Below are 22,952 nucleotides of genomic sequence, written 5' to 3'. Positions count from 1 at the left end.
CATTATTTGGCCAAATTAATCTTAACATTTGTGTACATGTTTTAATGTGAATATGTGTTTTCAATTCTCTTCATTAGATACCCAGCAGCAGAATTTCTGGATCATAAAGTAACTATTTTTTTTTTTTTTTACTTTCCCATTTTAAAAAATTGGGTGGCATAGCGGGGCCTGGTGGCTGATGCCTCTAATTCCAGCACTTTAGGAGGCCAAGGTGGGAGAACAGCTTGAGCTCAGGAGTTTGAGACCAGACTGGGCAACATAGCAAGATCTTGTCTGTATAAAAATTAAAAAAAAAAAAAAATTAAGCCAGGCATGGTGGTATGAGGCCACCAGGAGGCCACCTCAGGAGGCTGAGGTGGGAGGATCACTTGAGTCCAGGAGATCAAGGCTGCAGTAAGCCATGACCACAAAACTGCACTCCAGCCTGGGGGGACAGGGCAACACGCTGTCTCAACAATAACAACAACAAAAGGATTGCCCTTTTATTGTTGAGTTGGAAGCATTCTTCATAAACTGGATGTAAAAGTCTCTTATTAGACACGATTTGTAAATATTTCCCCCTGTTTTCTGAGTTGTCTTTTCACTTTCTTGACAATGCCTTTGAAGCCCAAAAGTTTTAAACTTGTTAAAGAATTGCCGGACTGTTTTCCACAGTGGCTGCACCATTTTACATTCCCATCAGCAATGTATGGGGGTTTCAATTTCTCCACAAACTCACCAATAACTGTTATTATCTGTCTTTTTTATTACAGTCATCTTAATGGGTATGAAGTGATTTCTCACAGTGGTTCTGACTAGTCCATAATGACTAACGATGTTGAGCATTTTTTTCATGTGCTTATTGGCCTCTTATTTTAAGCAATGTCTACTTAAATCCTTTCCCTTTTAAAAAAATTGTTTATGTGTCTGTTTATTGTTGAATTGTAACAGTTATTTACATATGTTACTCAACTTTTACGGGAGGCTATTGTTTTGAACAGAGCTCCTGCAGTAGGCCCCAACAGACCAGACAAAATAAAAATAGTCACTCATGCTAAGTGCCACATGATCAAAATGAAACTGAGGAAATAGGTAGATTTCCCCCATTGAGCAATTTTTCCTGAAAACAAGAGATGCACAGCAACCAATCAGAAAGAGTCCAGTCAACCTGAGTCTGAGTAATAAGAAAAGCCTCTCTGCTTTTACCTTCATAAGTTACGTGAAGTAAACTGATGTTAACCAATCCTCTTTCTTTTTTCTTTCTTTCTTTCTTTTCTTTTCTTTTTTCTTTTAATTACAGTGGTTAGGATCTTCTTATTTTGCCCAGGTTGGACTCCTGGGCTCAAATGATCCTCTTGTCTCAGCCCCCTGAGTAGTTGAGACTATAGGCACATGCTACTGCGCTCAACTCCAATCTGCTTTTTTCTTTTTTCTTCAAAATATTTTTTCATAATTGAGATTTTATTGTTGTGTTGAAAATCAGTACACACACATTTCAACTTGCAAACAATCTTTAACGTAAGTACCGAAAATCTAAAATGCCATGTTTTTCCTACCCCACCCCCCGCAGATGGAGTTTTGCTCTTGTCATCCAGGCTGGAGTGCATTGGTGCCATCTTGGCTCACTGCAACCTCCGCCTCCCGAGTTCAAGCAATTCTCCTGCCTCAGCCTCCTGAATAGCTGGGATTACAGGCGCCCACAACAATGCCCGGCTAATTTTTGTATTTTTAGTAGAGACAGGGTTTTGCCATGTTGGCCAGGCTGGTCTTGAACTCTTGAACTCAGGTGATCTGCCTGCCTCGGCCTCCCAAAGTACTGGGATTACAGGCGTTAGCCACCGCACCCAGCCACCATGTACTTTTAGAAGTTATTCCAGTGACTTTCCAGCTTAAATTTGGAGGGAAATTTTCCTTAAGAGGCGATCAAGTACCAGTATCTTCACATGTTGATAGGCTGTTAAATACATCCCAGCAACTCACAATTTAATACCATATACACTACATACTCTAATTTTCAATCTTTCACAACACACTAACAATGTTATTAGGAAAATATAGGACTACCATAACCAAAGGTGTCACAGAGTGCACACAATGCTGATGGGGAAAGCCATGATCAAAGAGTGTTTTTTATAAGGAAACAATTCTACTAAAAAATAACACGGGAATGGAAGTAATTTAAAATGTTCAAAACATTAAATGCAGGACTGTGACTCCATATTGTCATTTGGTATGCTTAATATTAGAGGATATAAGAACTAACCCCCTACCTACAGAATGTTAAGCTGACACTCAAGACAGTCAAAGCCTCCCATAATGCAATATTCCACACTATTTTCTGGTTGTACCAAAAAATAAACAACCAGTGAATGATTTCACCTCTTAAAGCATTTACACTTAAGAAATAGGATGAGGTGGGATTCCCTCCTTCTTAAAAATGTTCCCTGAGTGACTAAAAAACTTGTATTTACAAGATAGTTGATAAAAATATTCCTCTGGATTGTACAAGGAGGGAGACAGGGACTACTAAAACACAGTAGATGATATTAATCAGACTTGGCTTTTTTTTAACCAAACTCATTTTATTGCCAGACAGACTTGGCTTCTTTCCCTCAGTCTTCATCGAAGGCAGGACTCTCCTCAGTTTTAGTTTCTTCATTTTCTGCAGGTAAGTCTTCTTTAGTTTCTTGGTTAGCCACTTTGGCCAGTTTTCCTTTTGCTCCCCTTTGCCTTTGGTTTCCATTTTGTGTCTGAAGATTTATCCTTTCATGACCGCCTTCTTTGGCTTCATTTCTGCTTTTGTAGGAGCAGGTTTAGATGACAATTGCACGAATCTCCTCTTGGGCTCTTCCTTCACTTCCCCTTCTGCTGGACTCACCTTCCAGTTGGGCTTCTTGTCAGCAGGAAAGGCGCCTGTCTGGTGCTCAGTGCCTACAAGCCCTGGTGTGCCCGCCTCTATGGAGCCAGGCTACCTGGCTGTCGCCACTCCTCCTGCCACCTCAGCGGCTGAGATCCCCACTTTTTTCTATTGTTTCTCGGTTTTTCGTTCCTACTTTACAGAACCCACTGTTCTGTAAACCCACTGTTCATGCCCTGTGGAAATTCTTACTCTATTTATAGAATGGGATGCTGCCCCAATTCATGAATTGCAAATAAAAGCTGATTCGATCTAAATTGAACTAAATTTGCTGTAACTTTGTTCAACATATATTTTAGATGTAAGACCCTTATCAACATATAATTTGCAAGCATTTTCTCACATTCTGTGAGTTATCTCTTAACTTTCTTAATAATGTTCTTTTGCAGCAGCATAATCCCGGCTCAGTGCAACCTCTACCTCCACCTCCCCGGTTCAAGTGATCCTCCTGCCTCAGCCTCCTGAGTAGCTAGGACCACAAGCACATACCATCACGCATGAAATTTTTGTATTTTTAGTAGGGGTAGGGTTTTGCAATGTTGGCCGGGCTGGTCTCCAACTGGCCTCAAGTGATCTGCCTGCCTGGGCCTCCCAAAGTGCTGGGATTACAGGCATGAACCACTGCACCTGGCCTGAAGCACAAAAGATTTTTATTCTTGATGGAATCCAACGTATCTATTTGGTCTTTGACTGCTTGTGCTTTAGGTGTCATACAGGGGAAACTACTCACTGACCAAAGGTCATGAAGACTCATGCCTGTGTTTTATTCTAAGAGTTTTTTAGACCTACATTTGGTCTTTGATCAGATTCGATATGTTAAAATATGGTGTGAGGTAATTCAGCTTCTGTAAGTGGTTATTCAATTGTCCAAACATTGTTGAAAAGACTGTTCTTTTCTTTTTTTTTTTTTTTTTTTTTCCGAGACGGAGTCTCGCTCTGTCGCCCGGGCTGGAGTGCAGTGGCCGGATCTCAGCTCACTGCAAGCTCCACCTCCCGGGTTCACGCCATTCTCCTGCCTCAGCCTCCCGAGTAGCTGGGACTACAGGCGCCCGCCACCTCGCCCGGCTAGTTTTTTGTATTTTTTAGTAGAGACAGGGTTTCACCGTGTTAGCCAGGATGGACTCGATCTCCTGACCTCATGATCCACACGCTTGGCCTCCCAAAGTGCTGGGATTAAAGACCTGGGCCACTGCGCCCGGCCGACTGTTCTTTTCTTATTGAATTGTCTTGGCACCCTTTTGAAAATCAACTGCCCATAAATCTGTAGGTTTAGGTCTTGTCTCTCATTGATGTATATGTCTATTGTCTACCCCTATGCCAGTACCACAGTTTGATTACTGTGGCTTTGAAGGTAAATTCTGAAATTAACAAGTGTAAGTCCTTCAACTTTGTTCTTCTTTTTCATGACTGTTGTGGCTATTTTGGGTGCCTTGCATTTTCCATATCAATTTTAAGACCAGCTTGTACATTTCTTCAAAATAATTTTTAAAAGGCAGCTAAGATCTTTATAGAGATTGCACTGAATCTGTAAATCAATTTGGGGAGTATTGCCATCTTAACAAAATGAAGTCTTCAAAATCATAAACAGTAAGTATTCATTTATATAAGTCTCCTTTAATTTTTTTGAATAATTTTTATAGGTTTTAGAGCATAAGTTTTATGCTTCTTTTGTTAAATTCATCCCTATGTATTTAATCTTTGTGATACTATTATACATGGTATTTTTTTCTTAATTTCATTTTTGAATTGTCCATTGCTAGTGTACAGAAATACAACTGACTTTTGTATATTGATCTTGTATTCTGCAACCTTGCTGTACTTGTTTATTAGTTTTCTAGTAAATTTTTGACCTATATATTAGGTCATCTGTGAATAAGTATCATGTTACATCTTCCTTTCCAATATGAATGCTTTTTATTTCCTTTTCTTGCCTAATTGCCCTAGTTAGAACTTTCAGTGAGCAAAGTGGTAAGAGTGGATAATTTTATCTTGTTCCTGATCATATGGAGACAGCTTTCCATATTTTATCATTACACAATATGTTACTTAATGATGCTGCTATCAGGTTGAGAAAGTTCTCTTCTATTGACAGTTTGTTGACTGGAAAATCTGAGTTGATCTAACTTTATGAAAGGATGTTGGATTTTGTCAATTGCTTTTCTGCTTCTATTGGGATGATGTGGTTTTGCCCTTTATTCTATTAATATGTTGTATTATATTAGTTGATTTTCATATATTAAACCAACATTGCATGTCTGGAATAAATTGCAGTTGATGATGGTGTATAATCCTTTTCATGTTTTTAGATATGTTTGCTAGTATTTTGTTATTTTTACATCTGTATTTATAACAGATACTACTCTGTATTTTTTTTTTCTTGTGATGTTTTTGTTTGATTTTGGTATCAGGTTAATAATGGCCTTACAGAATGAGAAATGTTCACTAAAATGTTCCTTCCTCCTCTATTTTCTGAAAAACATTTGTTACAAACCAAAATACATTTATGCTGACTTTCATATTTACCTACATATTTGCAGTACTCTATTCACATTATTCTTCATGTGGATTCAAGTTACTGTCTAGTGTCCTTTTATTTTAGCTTGAAGGACTCCTTTTAATGTAGGGCAATTATGCTAATGATAAATTATTTTGGCTTTTGTTTGCCTCTGTATGTCTTAAATTCTCCTTCATTCTTATAGAATAATTTTGCTGTACAAAGAACAACTGGTTGGCAGTCTTTTTCTATTTTATGTCATCCCTCTGCCTTTTGGTGTCCATGGTTTCTGATGTGAAATCAGCTGTTAATCTTATTGAGGAATTCCTTATATGTAATGAATTGCTTCTTTCTTGGTGCTTTCAATACTTTTTGTCTATATTTATTGGCAGGTTTATTATGATGTGTCTAGATATGAATTTCTATGAGTTTATTCTATTTAGAGTTCATTAAGCTCCATCCATATGTAGGTTAATGTTTTTCATCAAATTTGGGAAGTCTTCTGTTTTATTTCTTCAAATATCTATTTTCCTCCTTTTTTCTCTCTTTCCTTTCTTTCTGGGACTCTCATTATGCACATGGTAGTATGCTTAACGGTATCTCACAGATCTCAGACTCTGTTCATTTTTCTTCATTCTTTTCTTCTCTCTGTTCTTCAGTCTGGATAATCTGAATTGACCTATCTTCAAATTTGCTGATACTTTCTTCTGCCAGCTCAATTCTGGTGTTGAGTCTCTCTAGTGATGCTTTCATTTGAAGTTCCTGCATTTTTTGACTCCAGAATTTCTACTTGATTCTTTTTTAAATGTTTGATTTCTTTAAAGATTTCTATTTGATGAGACCTCATTCCCACATTTTCTCTTAGTTCTTTAGACATGGTTTCCTTTAGTTCTTTGAACATATTTATATAACTGTTTTGAAGTCTTTGTCTAGTATGTCTAATAGCCAGTATTACTCAGAAACAGTTCCTTTTTACTGTTTTCCCCATGTGTGAACCATACTTTCTTGCCATGTTTCATAATTTTGTTAAAGACTGGACATATAAAATAATATAATGTGACAACTCTAAAAATGAGATTTTCTCCCCTTACCAGGGTTTGTTTTGTTGCTGTTTGTTTGGTCACTTTCCTAAACGAATTCTGTAAAGTCTGTAGTCTTGGTCAGGTGTGGCAGTGAAATCTCTGGTTGGTTAGTTCAGTTGTCAGCCAATAATTGGTCAGAGATGTCCTTAGATGCATTGAACCACTATGTGTCCTGGCCTTTGCTACCTTTGGGAAAGGGGGTCTGCATGCATGCTGAAGCACACCTCCTACATGCAGGCAGGCAGCTTACAACACTACCTTAGTCTTTACTTTCTGCCAGCACAGTGCTTCCAAGCCAAACAAGGATAAGGACTGAGAGCTTTCTTAAGTCTTTCCTGGTGTCTCCTATTGCTGCTGTAACGAACTCACTACAAGTTAGTTTACCACAAATGCAGTGGCTTAAACAACAGACATTTATTCCCTTATAGTTCTGGAGGTCTAGTCTAAAATCAAAGTGTGAACCTGGAGGACATTATGGTAAGTGAAACAAGCCAGACACAGAGATGCAAATCCTGTATAATCTCACTTAGACTGCACGTGGAATCTAATACAGAGTAGAACAACAGTTGCCAGAGGCTGGTGGGGAGGGCAAGGAAAGAAATAGGGAGTTGGTCAAATGGTGTAAAGTTTCAGAGAGACAGGAGGAATATTTTGAGATCTACTGCACAGTAGGTTAACCATAGTCAATAAAAATGTTATTGTGTGTCTCAAAATAACAGAGTAAATTTCAAATGTTTCACCAGAAAAAATAAGTGAGGTGATAGGTATGTTAATTATTAGCCTGGTTTAATCATTCCACATTGTATACAAATATCAAAACAACACATTGTACCCCATAAAGTATATAACTATGATTTGTCAATTAAAAATAATGTCAATTAACACAAAGGTGTTAGTAGGGCTACATTCCTTCTGGAAGCTTCAGGGAAGAACCCACCCTCTTACCTTTTTTTTCCAGCATCTAGAGCCACCTCCATTCCTTGGCTAATGGCCCCTTCCTCACATCACTCCATCCTCTTCCTTCCATCATCACATCTCCTACTTCTGACTCTGATCTTCCCACGTCTCTCTTATAAGGACCTTTGTGATTACACCAGGTCCACTCAGATAATTAAGATATTTAATTTATCTTAATCACATCTGCAAAGTCCCTTTTACTATGTAAGATTACACAGTCACAGATGAAAACAGTTATTATTGAAGGGTTATTTCAGGCCGCCAAGGAACACAAAATTCAGGCCATCAGAGGGAAGATCCTTAGAAACAAAACAGAAGACAGGGCCTTAAGCTGGTATAAAACCAGCATCACACCAATGTGATGCTGTTAGAGATACTTCAGAAAAGTCGTAATTCAGCAACTACAATCATCAAGAGAACAGCTGGGAACGAGGGAAATGGCATTGGAGAGGGGGACAGAGATTTGTGGTCTTCAGATTTGAAAGGCAAGAGCTAAGAGGGTTATGAACAAATAATATACAAATATTAAAAAGCATAGATAGAAAAGTAACACACTTTTCATAGTAAGTGAGGAATTTATGAGATTCCACACCCTGAGGATATTGTAAAATAAAATACAATATAAAATAGTTTCAAAACTTCAGAGATAATTACTCCAAAGTAATTTAAAGAAACTGTGATGGACTCAATTGTGTTCCCTCAAAATTCCTATGTAGAAGGCCTGATCGCCAAATAACTCTATCTGGAGATGGGGCCTTTAGGTTAAAGGAGGTCATTCAGGTGGGGACCTAATTTGATAGAACAGGTGACCCTATACGAAGAGATGCCAGAGATCTCTTTCTCTCCTCTTGTAAGAGAGAAAAGACTATGTGAGGACACAGTGAGAAGGTGGCTGCCTACAGGCCAGGAAGAGAGGCCTCACCAGAAACCAACCCTAAGGGCAACTTGATCTTGAACTTCTAGCTTCTAGAACTGTGAGAAAATAAACTTTTGTTGTTTTAGCCACCAAGTCTGTAGTATTCTGTTTTAGAAGCCCTAGCTGACAGGAACTTTAGATATTTTGGTAGATATCTGTAGTATCGTGAGATTGCCATCAGGAAAATTATCTCTTCTCAAGAAAATACTAGTTGGTTTCAGTGTTAAAGTCAGTAGGAATATTTGTTCATTTAATCATATGACAAATATTCAAGTTCAGTGTCAGGCTGTAGAATTTGTGTGTATAGGTATGTGTGTGTGGTACGCTGGGGGAAGTACAAAGATGGGTAACATGTAAACTCCTAAACATTATCACAATATAGCATGCAGTAATTCTGTTTTTTGTTTGTTTGTTTGTTTTTAAAGAAAAAGCCCAAACACACGTGAAGAATTCTACCTAATTATGCTGAGGTAGATTCTCAACAATGAGGCTCTGCTTTCCCCAATAAAGTGGTAAGAAAGTATACACCATGGTTCTCAATCTCAGCACTACTGACTTTTGGACCAGATGATTTTTTGTTGTAGGTGGCTGTTCCCTGGCATCTATCCATTAGATGCTAGCAGCCCCTCAACACCCCCCTGCTCCCCACTCTGACAGCCAAATATGTCTCCAAATATTGCTAGATATCCTCTAGGTGATTGATAAAATGGCTGAAACAGCTCCACAGGTGATCCGATCCAACCCCTGAGGAGGCAAACACCACAAAAGTGTGCACCAATAACAACATTAGACAACTTGCAAGAAATGCAGATCAGAAGATAAGACATTGCTACAAGAATTCAGAGAACAAATGATGGAGAAACCCAGCAACATGGGGTCACACATTTTTTAAAGCATAATACTTAAAAATACTTTATGTCTTTTTATATACTTTACATTTTTTCCTGAGATACTTGGGCCAGAGTTATAATAATAAAGAGAATTATAGAGGATGTGTGAGAAAATTTGCTGTAGGTGGAATTTCCTGAAGGTCTACAAGTAAAGACACTGTATTTCCTTAAAGGAGGAAAAAGATGGAACCTGTCCTCAGCTCCTGACAGCCTTCCTTCAGGTTTATATTGATGCACAAATTTAGTAAGTGCATACTATGTTCCAGGCACTACACAACAGGCACAGTTCTTGGTGCTGGGAACACAATAAAGAATAAAATTTCCAATACTTTCTGCCCTCATGGAGCTTACATTCTCATGGGGGTGCGAGGGAAGGTGAGGGATTTGAGGAGAAACATAAACAACAGAAATAAAATATGTAATGTAATATATGGTACTAAGTGCTATGGGGAAAAATAAAACCAGAAACAGGGACTGGGGCCGCGTAAGGGGATTCAGTTGAGGGAGATCATGGAAAGTATCGTTGAGCTGATACCATCTGAACAAAGATACCTGGTCCTCACCACCTAGAAAGGGGTCCTAAGCCGATCACTGGAAACACCGCTGCCTCCGACCATCCCATATTGTCTTTCTCCTTGTGTTCCCAGCGCCGGTACAGAAACAGAGCTGCCACCAGTTACTGGGCACAGAGTCCCCCTCCAACCAAGCGCTGTGCCAGGGGCTCCCCAGACATAACGTGAGTCCACAGCTCGGGAGGTGCACGTTACTAGTCCCAATTTTTAGAGAAGAAAGTGAGTCTCCGAGAGCATATGTTCGTATCACGCGGCTAGGAAGCGGCAGAGCCGGGTTCCCACCCAGGTCTTCCTCGACTCCGAAACCACATGGAGGCGGCTCCGCAAAAGCTGTTACACGCACAAGCCAACAAAGAGCAACGCCCGGCGCGTGCCAGGCCCGAGCAGGGGAGGCGAACGCCGCGCCTCGCGCCTCCCGCCGGAGCTGCAGAGGGCACCTGTTCAGACAGGGCCTGCAGCCCCTCGGCCCACGCCCGCCGCCAGAGCAGCTGTCTGTTCTCCCGGCTTTACCTGTTGAGGCGCTGGCGTTGCTCCCACGCCGGTCCCGGTGGCCGCGCCCGCCCCTGCCACAGCCCCGGCTACCGCGGTGGCCGCAGCCGCTACCACAACCGTCGTCAGTGCGGCCATGTTTACCCGCCGCGCTGCTCGGGCCGCGGCAGCCACTGGTGCCTGGGGGGTCGTGGCCGGCGCACCCGGGCCTCTGCAGACCGCTCCCTGCGCTGCGGGCTGGGCCGGGATGCAGGGCGGGGACGAGACGTAGGGCGGGGCCGGGAGGCAGGGCGGGGCTGAGATGCCGGGGTGCAGGGGGGTGGGGGTGCGGGAGGGGCGGGACTGGGGTGCAGGGCGGGGCCGAGACGCGAGACTGGGCCGGGATTCAGGCGGGGAGGGGCGGGGCGAGGGAGGGGCAGGGTGCCGGGTGGAGCAGGGATGAGGGGAGGGGCGGGTCCGGGGCGCTGGGGCGGGCGGGTGTGGGGGCGGGGCGGGGCTGCGCTCTGCCCTGTTGCGGGTTTATACACCCTTTGGGCACTTAACCGACTCTGCCAGCCCAGTCCCATACCTGTCAAGAAAATTCATTGTCTTACATCGTCCTTACATTTTATCCGTGTCATAGTCAATATATATATATTTTTGCCTAATATACATCCGCTTTCTAGATTTCTACTTAGCGCTGCTGAGACTGAATCTAAATGAAAAAACATGATCAATGATTCTAACAATAAATCATATTTTACATTTTTAAAGAAAAGTACCCAGCATGCTCCACAGAACCAGATATCAGAGGCAGGAATGCCACAGTTGCATTCCTAGGACTTGGTCAATGAGAAGACAGATTCCAAAAATACAGTGCTGGGAAGTTGGAAAAAAGCCACAGATGATGCTTCCAGTCAAGACAACCTGTGGCAATTGAGCTGATTTCTGTAGGTACTACCTTTTCCCCCTTTACAGAAATCGATTCAGTCAGTCAATATGGATCTCCTACCATATGTCAGGCACTGTTTTAGGCCTTGGGAATTTTGTTGAATTAGACACGTAGGTAAGTTTCCTCCTCTCACTTCTAGTACAGAGTTTAAACAAGTAAACACATAGGTATTTATTGAGCAATTCCTTTGTGCCAGCACTGTTATAAGTGCTTTATATGCACTTTTGCATTTAATCCTCACAAATAACTTCATGAAGTAGGTACTATTATTATCTGCATTTCAGTGATAAAGTTAAGGATCACATGGCTGCACAGGTAGAGGGTAGGATACCTATCTAGACAGCCTGACTCCAGAGAACATCCTGGTAGAGATATTAAACAGGTAGCTGGATAAATGCCTCTGGGGCCCAGGAGAGAGAGAGCTAAAGATATGAATTTGGCCTTCCTATAGAAAATATTTGAAATAAGACTGAATGGGCTCACCCAGGGTGAGTATAAATTAAGTCTGAGAACTAAGCCTAGGGCACTCCAAGAAGGTGACCACGGACAAGAGGAGAAGGGGACCGAGATAGAGAGATCTGTGAGAACGGAGGAAAATCGGAAGTCTGCGGAGGGAAGCTTTTGAAGAAGAGGCCGGACGCGGTGGCTCACGCCTGTAATCCCAGCACTTTGGGAGGCCAAGGTGGGCAGATCACGAGGTCAGGAGATCGAGACCATCCTGGCCAACATGTTGAAACCCCGTCTCTACTAAAAATACAAAAATTAGCTGGGTGTGGTGGTGCACGCCTGTAGTCCCAGCTACTCGGGAGGCTGAGGCAGGAGAATTGCTTGAACCTGGGAGTCGGAGGTTGCAGTGAGCTGAGATCATGTCACTGCACTCCAGCCTGGTGACAGAGTGAGACTTCGTCTCAAAAAAAAAAGAAGGAAGAAGGAAGAAGGAAGAAAGAAGGAAGAAGGAAGAAGGAAGAAGAAGAAGAAGGAGGAGGAGGATGAGGAGAAGGAGGAGGGGGAGAAGGACGAGGAGGAGAAGGAGGAGGAGAAGAAATAAGAAGGAGAAATAAGAAGAAAAAGAAGAAGGAAGAAGAGGAGGAGAGAAAGCTGTGTGGTTCACTGCCTAGAGGCTGAATGAAGGGGTAACAAAGAAATGATGGTTGCATTTGGCAACAGGGAGGCCATGGGCTTATGGGGTGGGGACACCAAAGCCTGGCTGATTGCATTGAGGAGATAATGGAGATGACGAGGTAGAAACAGTGTCTTTTCGATTTTGATCGATTTTGTGGTGCAGGTGATCAGGGAAATGAAGTGGTAGCTGGGAGAGGATGTGTGATCAAAGAGGGTCTTCGTTGTGTTGTGTTTCAAGGTGGGGACTACTAGAAGGAGTTTTTCACGCTGCTGGGAATTATCTAGTGGAGACAGCAGTTTGATGCTGCGGGAGAGAGGCAGTCAGACCCTCTTGAAAGTCAGACTGATGGAGTCCAGAGCATAAGTGGGAGATTTGGTCTTTGATAGAAGCGCAGACTCTTCTGACACAGGGAGGTAGTGGGTGGGGACTATGGGGAGGCCGGAGAGTCCTGCACACATGGGTTGCAGCACAAGGTAGTGGGGAGATTTGAAGGGAGGAGATGGCTGGCCCCACCTCCCCACCCTTGTGTGAAGTAGGAGGAAGTAAGTTGCTTGGTTGTATTGAGAAGGTAAAACTTCTTTAATTTTTGTATTATCTTTTATCCAAAGGAGCCCTGTTACTATAGCGCTGTCTGAATTCCTGTAATTGTTAGTTCAGAATTATCTTGCAGCCTCGGAAAAAAATAAGTCAACCAACGATTTGAGTTGAGTGGTCTTTTACAATTTTAATACTACCACTAAAAATAAAGTGAAGTCTAAGATCATTTTGCACTTCCTATTGTTTTTAGAGTATATCCTGCATAGGATATCTAGAGTACTGTGTTCAAAAGTTTTCTGAAATCACCCTTTTCTCTATGTGCTGTGGAATCAATTTGATATATATTTCAGTTCTTTTGATTACATTTGTGTTCAATTTCAGTGTTTCCTTTTTTGTTTTGTTTTCTTTCAAAACAAAATTTGTAAATTATGTATAGCATGCATAAAGTCAAAACTTCATGACAAGGTATGTTTAAAGAAGTCTTACTCCCCAACATATCCTCTCCGTGCCCTTTCAACTAATCCTCTATGGTAAATAATTGTATTAATTTCCGGTTCTTTTATGTTTCATTTACAAAACAAAAAACGTAAATAGACAAATAAATTTTTCTTTTTCTTTTTTTCTTACAAAAACATCTAGCATATTATATTAGTGTTCTAGGGCTGCATAACAAAGTACCATAAAGTGGGTGGTTTATAACAACAGAAGTTTATTCTCTCATAGTATAGGAGGCCAGAAGTTCAAAACCAAGGTGTTGGCAGGTCTGGTTTCTTCATGGGGGCCTAGTAGGAAAATCTGTTCCATGCCCCTCTTCTAGTTTCCGATGATTGCCAGCAATCTTGAGACTCCTAGGCTTGTAGAAGCATTACTCCAATTTCTACCTTCATCATTGCACAACACATATCTGTGTCTCTGTGTCCAAACTTTCCTCCTATAAGAATACCAGTCACTGGTTTAGGGCCCATTCTAATGCAGTATGACCCCATTTTAACCTGATTACATTTGGAAAGACCCAGTTTTCCAATCAGGTCGCAGTCATAGGTACCAGGGATTAGGACCTCAGCACATGTCTTTCGAGGACGCAATTCCACTGGTAACACATAGATTATACTCTGCACTTTGACATGTTTGCTTAACAAGAGTACTGGAACTTGCTTCGTGTCCGTTCCCAGAAATTTTCCCAAATTTTAAAAATGAAATGCATAATCCTCCATTATTTTATTCAGCCAGTCATCTGCTAATAGATATTTAGGTGATTTCTAATCTTTTGTTGTTGCAAGTGATGATTCATAAGTATTTCGTATTTGGGAAAGGGATTATCTTCAGTAGAATAGCTAGGTCAAAGGTTAAATGCTAACGCAACCTCGTCAGGTATTGCTAAATTCCTCTCCATAGGAGTTGTATCATATTGCACTCCCACTTACAATGTGTGAGGGTGCTTGCTTCTTTATGACTTGCGATCTTAGTATTTAAGTTGTTGGATTTTTAAAAACCTGAAGAGATGAAAAATGGTATCTCTCAGTAATTTTAATGTGGGCATACCTGTTTTTATTGTGCTCCACTTTATTGTGCTTTGCATGCACTGCATTTTTTACAAATTGAAGGTTTATGGCAATCCTGTGTCAAGCAAATCTATTGGCGCCATTTTTCCAACAGCATGTTTTCACTACATCTTTGTGTCACATTTTGGTAAGGTGATGGTATTTCTCAAAATATCTCACAATGTTTCAAACTTGTTTCCTATTATGGTGGTCTGTGACCATGATTTTTTTTTTTTTTTTTTTTTTTTTTTTGAGGCGGAGTCTCGCTCTGTCGCCCGGACTGGAGTGCAGTGGCCAGATCTCAGCTCACTGCAAGCTCCGCCTCCCGGTTTATGCCATTCTCCTGCCTCAGCCTCCTGAGTAGCTGGGACTACAGCGCCCGCCACCTCGCCCGGCTCGTTTTTGTATTTTTAGTAAGATGGGGTTTCACCGTGTTAGGCAGGATGGTCTCGATCTCCTGACCTCGTGATCCGCCCATCTCGGCCTCCCAAAGTGCTGGGATTACAGGCTTGAGCCACCGCGCCCGGCCGACCAATGATGTTTGACGTTACTATTTTAATTGTTTTGGGGCAACATGAAGCATGCTGAACTTAATAAATGTTTTGTGTAGTCTGACTACTCCACCAATTGACCATTCTTCCATCTTTAATTTTGGAAGAAGTTTTACTATGAGTAAAATGCTATCAAAAAGCACAGAATGGGCCGGGCGCGGTGGCTCAAGCCTGTAATCCCAGCACTTTGGGAGGCCGAGACCGGCGGATCACGAGGTCAGGAGATCGAGACCATCCTGGCTAACACGGTGAAACCCCGTCTCTACAAAAAATACAAAAAACTAGCCGGGCGAGGTGGCGGCGCCTGTAGTCCCAGCTACCCAGGAGGCTGAGGCGGGAGAATGGCGTGAACCCGGGAGGCGGAGCTTGCAGTGAGCTGAGATCCGGCCACTGCACTCCAGCCTGGGTGACAGAGCAAGACTCCGTCTCAAAAAAAAAAAAAAAAAAAAAAAAAGCACAGAATGCTACAGAGAAATCTTTTGGGAAAGGAAGAATCAATTGAGGTGGCAAACTTCCACTGACTTATTTTATGAAATTGCCACAGCCTCCACAATCTTCAGCAGCTACCATCAACATAGAGGCAAGACCATTAGCAAAAAATATTACAATTCACTGAAGGCTCAGATGATTGTTAGCATTTTTAGCAATGAAGTACTTTAAGGTGTGTACATTGCTTTTTTAGATGTAATGTTATTACACATTTAATAGACTACAATATAGTGTAAACATAACTTTTATATGCACTTGGAAACCTCAAATTTGTGTGTAATATTTCCTGCAATATTTCTGAGGGATGTCTGTATGCCTTTATGTTATTATGAGGAAGGTCAGCCTTTTTCATAAGTTTAAGGACAATTGCTTGCTTTTTTTTTTTTTTTTTTAACTCTCTCTTTACCTCTTTTCCCAACTGGTATTTAGTACCTTTCTTCTCAGTTTTTAAGAGCTATTTATTAATTAGGAGCTTATGATATACTTTGTGTTATAAATTGCAAATATTTCTTTCAAGTTTTAAATTTGTTTTATTACTTTTCCTTTTTTTGCTTTGAACAAATTCTTTTTATTTTTATGTAGTCAAATTTGTCAGTCTTTTATTATTTTTTTCAATGCTTTTGGATTTGTAATCATCTCTAGAAAAGTGTTTCTCACTCCAAGTTTATAATGAAGTGAATTCCTGTTTTCTTCTGTGATTTCACCTTTCACATTTAGATATCTGGATTATTTGGATTTCATTCTGATATTTGGTGTGAGATATGGACCCGATTTTTACTTTTACCCAAATGATTATCTAGTTATTTCAACATTGTTCTTTAAAAGTGTATGTTCAATGGTAATTTTTGATGTCACTTAACTTTTCATATATAATTGTCCTATTTCTTCTGAATTTTCTATTCTCTTCTACCATTGTATCTGTCTACTTATGTATTAATGAATAGATACTTTTTAAATTATAAGGACTTTATGAAATGTTTTAATAGCTTATTGGACTAGTTTCTCTCATTGTTCTTCTTTTCCAGAGTTTTCTTAGCTTTCCCTGCTTGCTCATTTTCCATAGAAACTTTCAATCAATAGTCTACTTTGGGGAAAAAAGCTTGGCATTTTCATTGGAATCACATTAAATTTATCAACTTGGAAAGAATTAACATGTGTATGAGGTGCAGCTGTCCCATCCATGAACAAAGCATATTTACATTTGTTTACATTTATTCAAGTCCACTTTTGCATCTTTGAAAATTAAAGATTTTCTCTTAAGTTTTTTCTTGAGTTTAACAATATTTATTGCAACTGCAAGCTGGATTTGCCCTTCCTTTATATCTTCTAGCTTATTTTTCTTTGAATATATAAAGACAATCACTTTTCTTTGTTGCTACTTTGATCACTTTTCTTAATTTTGGTATTATTTTTAGAATCATTATCTTAGGGTTTCCATTTATAGTATATACTCTCTGATAATAGACATCATGCTATCTCTTTCTATCCAATCCTCAGATTACATTCTAGACAGGAAGAAGGAAAAGGGCTGTCATAGTTTGGTTTCCCATGAAATTAGATCATGAGACAAGGACTTGGGTACAGGAGGTAGGTTGTTTGGGAAGTGATCTCAGGAAGCCAAGTGACAGTGTTGAGAAAGTGAAATAGGAACGGGAGAAAAGTCAACAGAGAGTGTTCTAGTGGTTACTGCTGTGGGCAACTGGGCCTCACTCCAGCTGGGGACCTCTGAGGAATCTTACAGGACATTCCTTAGGGTTTCCCTACTAAGGGGTGGGAAAGCTGAATTATCTATCTACCAAATCCCAAACCTCACTGGTTGAGCGTTGCTGTGGGGACCTTAAACACCAGCATCATAGGGTGCCATACAATGACTAAACAAGCTTCTAGAGAAAGCTGTTAGGTCAAGAAGCCGAGCAGCATGGACACAGGTGGAGGCTGTCAGTGTGGATGGGGGAACTCAGAGGCAGGACATCTACAGTTTGTTGCTGCAAAGGCAAAGAGCAAAAGGAGGATGACAGTGGACCTGTCACATTTAAAAAAGCTTTCCTACAAGTCCTTCCTACCCAATGCCTTCCACTTAGGTATCATTAACTATAAGTGAACCACACAGCCAACCCTAGCTACGAAGCACCCTGAAAATATACGTTATTGGGGTTACTATGAGGATGAGTGGGTTAGCTGCTAGCATTGCCTGCCATACCAACCTGTCTTTTTCTTGTTTCTTGGTTCATAAGGTTCATAAATATAGGCTTGGGTGCAAGCCTATTTTTCCTCTAAGTCTACTTATTATTAAAATACTATTTGAAAATATTTTATAGTGAGTTTTACTGCACATCATTGGATTCCCTCCCAATCTTCACTTAATTTTTTGAATTCTTAATCTGTCTTAGTCTCCTGATACTTATGTTTCTATTTTTTTCTTCTTGTATCTCCTGTAGTCCTTCTAATGAATGTTGATGCTGTGTTATTTAGGGTATAGAATATATAACTTAGATTTTCATTGTGGATTACACCTGTTGTTATTGTAAAGTATACTTCCTGTTTAATTATTTTTGCCATGAATTCAATCTTATATTTAAAATCACTGTCTGGTGATTCCTTTTTGTTTACATTTATTCTAGTATGCCTTTGCCCAGTCTTGTAGTTTCAACATTTTAGAATCACTTTATTTAGGCCTGGCTCTCATCTGCACCATATAACTCAATATTGTTTCATGACCAATATGTGAGTCAAGTCACAGCCTTCTATTTCTTCTATTCCATTTCATTGTCAGTTTTTTGGGAAAAAAAAAAATACTCTATATTTATTGTCACCAATTCCTGACTTTTCATTAGCAACCTTCCTTGACCCTGAAGTATTCAGTAGCAATGTGTTGAATGCAGAAAGTGGGTAGGTCAAGGAGAGTGAAAGAAGAGACTCTACCTCTCTTCTCCTCTGCTGGTTACTGATTCTGGGTCAGTAATAAGGAAAAGCTTTATGTTGGACATGATATGATGGTTGTGATTTAGGCAACGCTGACGTTTCAATGCCTGAAAATGAGTAGTACTCAAGGTCATCAGAAAATATATGGGCTCTACCTAAGATACTGTCTGAGAGAAGGAAGAGATATCTATCAGATTAAGTTTAAAAAGCAATCAGTAAGAGGAAAAAAGAGGCTACTTTCCAATTATAACCAAACGAGTTCAACCCAATTAATGAACTTGTTGCCCAGTGTTGCAACTAGTGATTTTCAAATGTTTTGCATAAGGATCACTATTGCAAATTGAACAGATGGTGAGACAGTTTTGATTCATTCTAAGTTCGCAGAATAATATGCTGAAAATGGGTGGAATTGTTCCAGAGAGGTACACAAAATCAAATGTCTTCGTATGCCTGGGGACTGGATTTTTAAATAAGGCTTAATTATAACAAAATATTTGTATTAATCTTGCAAATACACCAACAAATGGATGATTTTACAGTGCCCTCTAGAATTCACCAGTATAAATGGGCAGGGCAGGAATAAATTGTTTTTCACTGACTAGTGAAATCACAATGCAAGCTAAGCAATATTACATATAGGGTGATAGCTCCCTCCACAATTCTCTCTCTCAGGTAAAAACAGTTGAACGTCTTCTATCAACTTTTCACTATTTCCATATAAAATATTGTATTGTTTAAACTATATTTCTGGATTTGAAAAAGAGAAAGTTATTTAAAGAATTCCCAGTCATTTGGCTTCTATTTTACAATTCCGTGGTAATATTAGAGTTCCCTAAGCAGACACTCTCTAATAGACTATAGTTCCCCGAGGATGGGCCTAAAAGATGGATTCTTTAGCAGCTGTAACAGCTGCAAGCAACTACAGTGAATCTTCAAGTGTAGCTGTTAAGATAAGATAGTTTGAGGGCAGGTATAATAAAAGGAAAAAGTCTAAATATTTATTTAAAAAATAAAAATTCCTACTTTTGATTGCCTGTTATGTGTCAAACATTCTTATTAACACTTATTATCTCCCTTTGGTGTAAATAAATATAGAAGGTAAGAAATGTACTTCAAGAATATAGACGGTAAGAAATGTACTTCAAGATCAGTGGATGGTTGGGACTTAGGTAATGTTGGGAATTTTTTACAACTGTCATGTACTAATTTTAACAGCTGTACTGACTACCTCTAATCTGCTTTTTATGTGAGAAAAGCAATTAACTATTTTTTTAACCACTGCTTTTGGATTTTTGTTATACATAGTCTGAGATATAATAATCCCAACTGATACTGTTAGTTTAACATTACCTGGTACCTATAAAATATAACAAAAAGGAAATGTCTAGTTATGGGTGTGACCTGGAGCACAGAAACATCTTATAGCTTGTTCATGTTGGAAGGAAAATCAACTAACATTAGGCTATTACTAAGCATTAAGACTGCAGATACCAAACCAGTTTGCCCACAACAAAGAAGTGGATGTCCCACCCTGATTTGGGCATGGAAGCAGGCCATGTTGAGAGACATCTTAGGGTATTACAGGTCAGTCTGAGGAAAATGCCTGGTGGAAACCTTGCTGGAATCAAAAGAGAAAGCAAAAAAGTGCATGTATTTGGGGAGATTTGTTTTTGTATAAATATGCAAATCCAAGCAGGTGCTTGACCTGGTTGCCAGTCAGTGTAAATGAATGAGAGGTAATGACTTGTTGATTTTTTTCTCTTCCTATTAATATTTCTGCAAGGTTTGGTTCTTAATATTGGAGGCAGGAGTCTTCACTCCCTTGGCAGAGGTTGGAGCTATAGCTGTTAGACACCTGTCACAGAATCGCTGATCTTCTTCTTTAAGGTGGCTGTGGGGAGACTACCTGAAGAAGGGTATAAAGAATGGGGCTTCAATATAGAGTAGACTAAATGATATGTTTTATAAGGTAGATCTAATTGACACACATTGACTCTGTGCACTGAAAACAAGGATTATACCTTTTTTAACACTTTCATAAAAATTTAGGCCCCAAATCCTCAGTAAATGCCAAAAAGCAGAAATAATGTAGATATATTTCATTGATCACAAAGCAAATCAACTGAGAAGACAAAAAGACCCTAATACCTGGAATTTTAAAACTCTCTTAAAACTCTAGAGTCAAAGATGATATCAAAACTAAAATTGCAGCTAAATTAGAAAACATTGATAACACTACATACTAATATCCATGGAATACAATTAAAGCAACCCACAGAAGAAACAGTGGTTTTCAATAATTGCAGTAATAAATAAGAGGCCGGGTGCGGTGGCTCACACCTGTAATCCCAGCACTGTGGGAGGCCAAAGCGGGTGGATCATGAGGTCAGGAGATGGAGACTATCCTGGTTAACATGGTGAAACCCCATCTCTACTAAAAAATACAAAGAAAAAAATTAGCCTGGCGTGGTGGGGGCGCCTGTAGTCCCAGCTACTCGGGAGGCTGAGGCAGGAGAATGGTGCGAACCCGGGAGGCAGAGCTTGCAGTGAGCCGAGATCGCACCACTGCATTCCAGCCTGGGCAAAGAAGAGTGAGACTCTGTCATAAATAAATAAATAAATAAAATAAATACAAAAGAATAAGAGTAAATGAATTAACTACCCAGCTAAAAAATATAGAGGAAAAAAACAGCTACCAAAAAGGAGATAAGGAAAAATGAATTAGAAAAGAAAATAATAAACTAAGAAAAATGGTAATTCCAATGAATAAATTTAACAAATTAAGATGGATAAATTACCAGCTAACCTGGTCAAGAATAAAATTAAGAAAGCACAAAAATACATAATAAAAAGCTACAATGGAAAATAAAATAATCATAGGAGCCTATTTCCCTCAACTGCCTGCAAATAAATTTGAACATTTAGGTAAAATTAATCCTTTTTCTAAGAAAATACAATTTATTGAAATTAGTGAATTAAAAATCTAAACAATAAATATTAAATGTACAAGGAAAAAGGAAAACAGTTGTCAAGGAGGTAGGCTTCCAAAGAGCATCTGGCTCAGAGGGCTTCACAGGCTAATCTTACAAAATCTTTATGGAAGAAATAAATAGGCTCTAATGCTATTTTTTGTTTGTTTGTTTCTGAGACAGGATCTTGCTGCGTCACCCAGGCTAGAGTGCAAGGGTATGATCACAGTTCACTGCAGCCTTGAACTCCTAGGCTTAAGTTATCCTCCCACCTCAGCCTCCTGAGTAGCTAGGACTATAAGCACTGCCCCACTATGTCTAGCTATTTCTTAATTTTTTTTTTTTTTTTTGGTAAAGATGGGGTCTCCTTATGTTGTCCAGGATGGTCTCAAACTCCTGGCCTCAAGCAATCCACCTGCCTCAGCCTCCAAAAGTGCTGGGATTATAGCCGTGAGCCACTGTGACTGGCATCTAATGATTTTTAAATAGTTCCAGAGCAGAGGCATAAGAGGAAGGCTTCCAAATTCTATTAACAAAAGTAGCATATGCTTGTTACCAGAAACTGACAGCACAAAAATCACTTATGAATACTGATTTTAAAATGTTCACCAAAATTTTAGCAAACGGAATCCAGCAGTACCTTAAAATAATTAAGGGAAAAAGAATTTTTTCCCTATGGTCTCAGGAATGATTTAACATTATTCACTATTTTAATAAGTGGTTGGGTGCAGTAACCTGGTTCATTCGGTATCTAACCCAATCTCTCTTTTGCATGCCATCCTATGCCATAAAAGCTGGAAAGTTCATAATCTTCATTTCCCAGGCTCCCTTGCAGCCAGGGTCTTCAATGTGAATTACGTTTGACAATCAGATAGATGCATGTGTGTGAAACTTGTTTTCAGAATACAATTGGTGGCACCTGAGGCAGCCATTTTGCTGGGGTAGCTTGTAGCAGACACAGTGAGACTCTGGACTGGTAGTCCTTTTATCAGTTTTCTGATCCAGAAGTGAAAGATAAGAAGGTGTGTTCCTGGAGCTAAGAATTGTGGTGGCAGACTCTCATTCCTAGATCACCTTAAGATGACATGCTCATGAACTGTGGGATGGGAGCATGACTTCCTGACTATGACAGAGAGGGCAGATCCCTGGGTGGGCCAGTTTTGCAGTACGGTTCCGGGAGCTACTACTAGACAGCCTGCTTCTCTAGCTTTCTATTGATTTACATGCAGCCAATTCCCTGTATTAAACCCTTTTCTGTTTTTTGCAACTGAATTTTGCCTGATAAAAGTGATTAAAAAAGAAAAAAATTATGCATGATTTTCTCCAAATATGCTGAAAAGGCATCCAATAGATCTCAACATCCATTCTTGATTTTTTAAAAAATTCCAATAAAAGAGGAAAGATGGATATTTCCAAAAGCCAGCAGTCTGCTCAATGAGGAAACACTAAAAGCATTGCCATTAAAAAACAGCAAGACAATTGTATCTACAGTCATCACTATTATTTGGTGTAGTTCTGGAGGCTTAACCAATGCAATTAGATAAGACAAAGACATAAGAGTTATAAACATTGGAAGAGTGGTACAATATCACT

General features: G+C 39.9%; 1 protein-coding gene and 1 pseudogene across 3 annotated transcripts in view; both read right to left on the bottom strand.

Annotated features, from left to right (window-relative positions):
• The window catches only part of CCDC112 (coiled-coil domain containing 112), a 54,898-nt gene that overhangs the window by 19,270 nt on the left and 12,676 nt on the right, over positions 1-22,952 (bottom strand). Inside the window, exon 1 of one of the 3 annotated variants that reach the window (XM_033181510.1) lies at positions 10,318-10,715. The exons of 1 other annotated variant lie outside the window; for it this stretch is intronic. In XM_033181510.1, coding sequence (XP_033037401.1) covers positions 10,318-10,434 — 117 coding nt within the window. In that variant the 5' untranslated portion in view covers positions 10,435-10,715. Of the gene's footprint in view, positions 1-9,787; positions 10,282-10,317; positions 10,716-22,952 lie in introns of those variants that run through there. One more of the 3 variants, XM_033181512.1, reaches the window with a different exon arrangement.
• On the bottom strand, positions 2,562-2,944 carry LOC117064656 (annotated as a pseudogene).

The sequence above is a fragment of the Trachypithecus francoisi genome, unplaced genomic scaffold (assembly GCF_009764315.1).
Source record: "Trachypithecus francoisi isolate TF-2019V2 unplaced genomic scaffold, Tfra_2.0 Lachesis_group2, whole genome shotgun sequence".
NCBI classification, from domain to species: Eukaryota; Metazoa; Chordata; class Mammalia; order Primates; family Cercopithecidae; genus Trachypithecus; species Trachypithecus francoisi.
The sequence above is the reverse complement of the archived record's forward strand: the minus strand, read 5'-3'. Positions and strand labels throughout refer to the sequence as shown.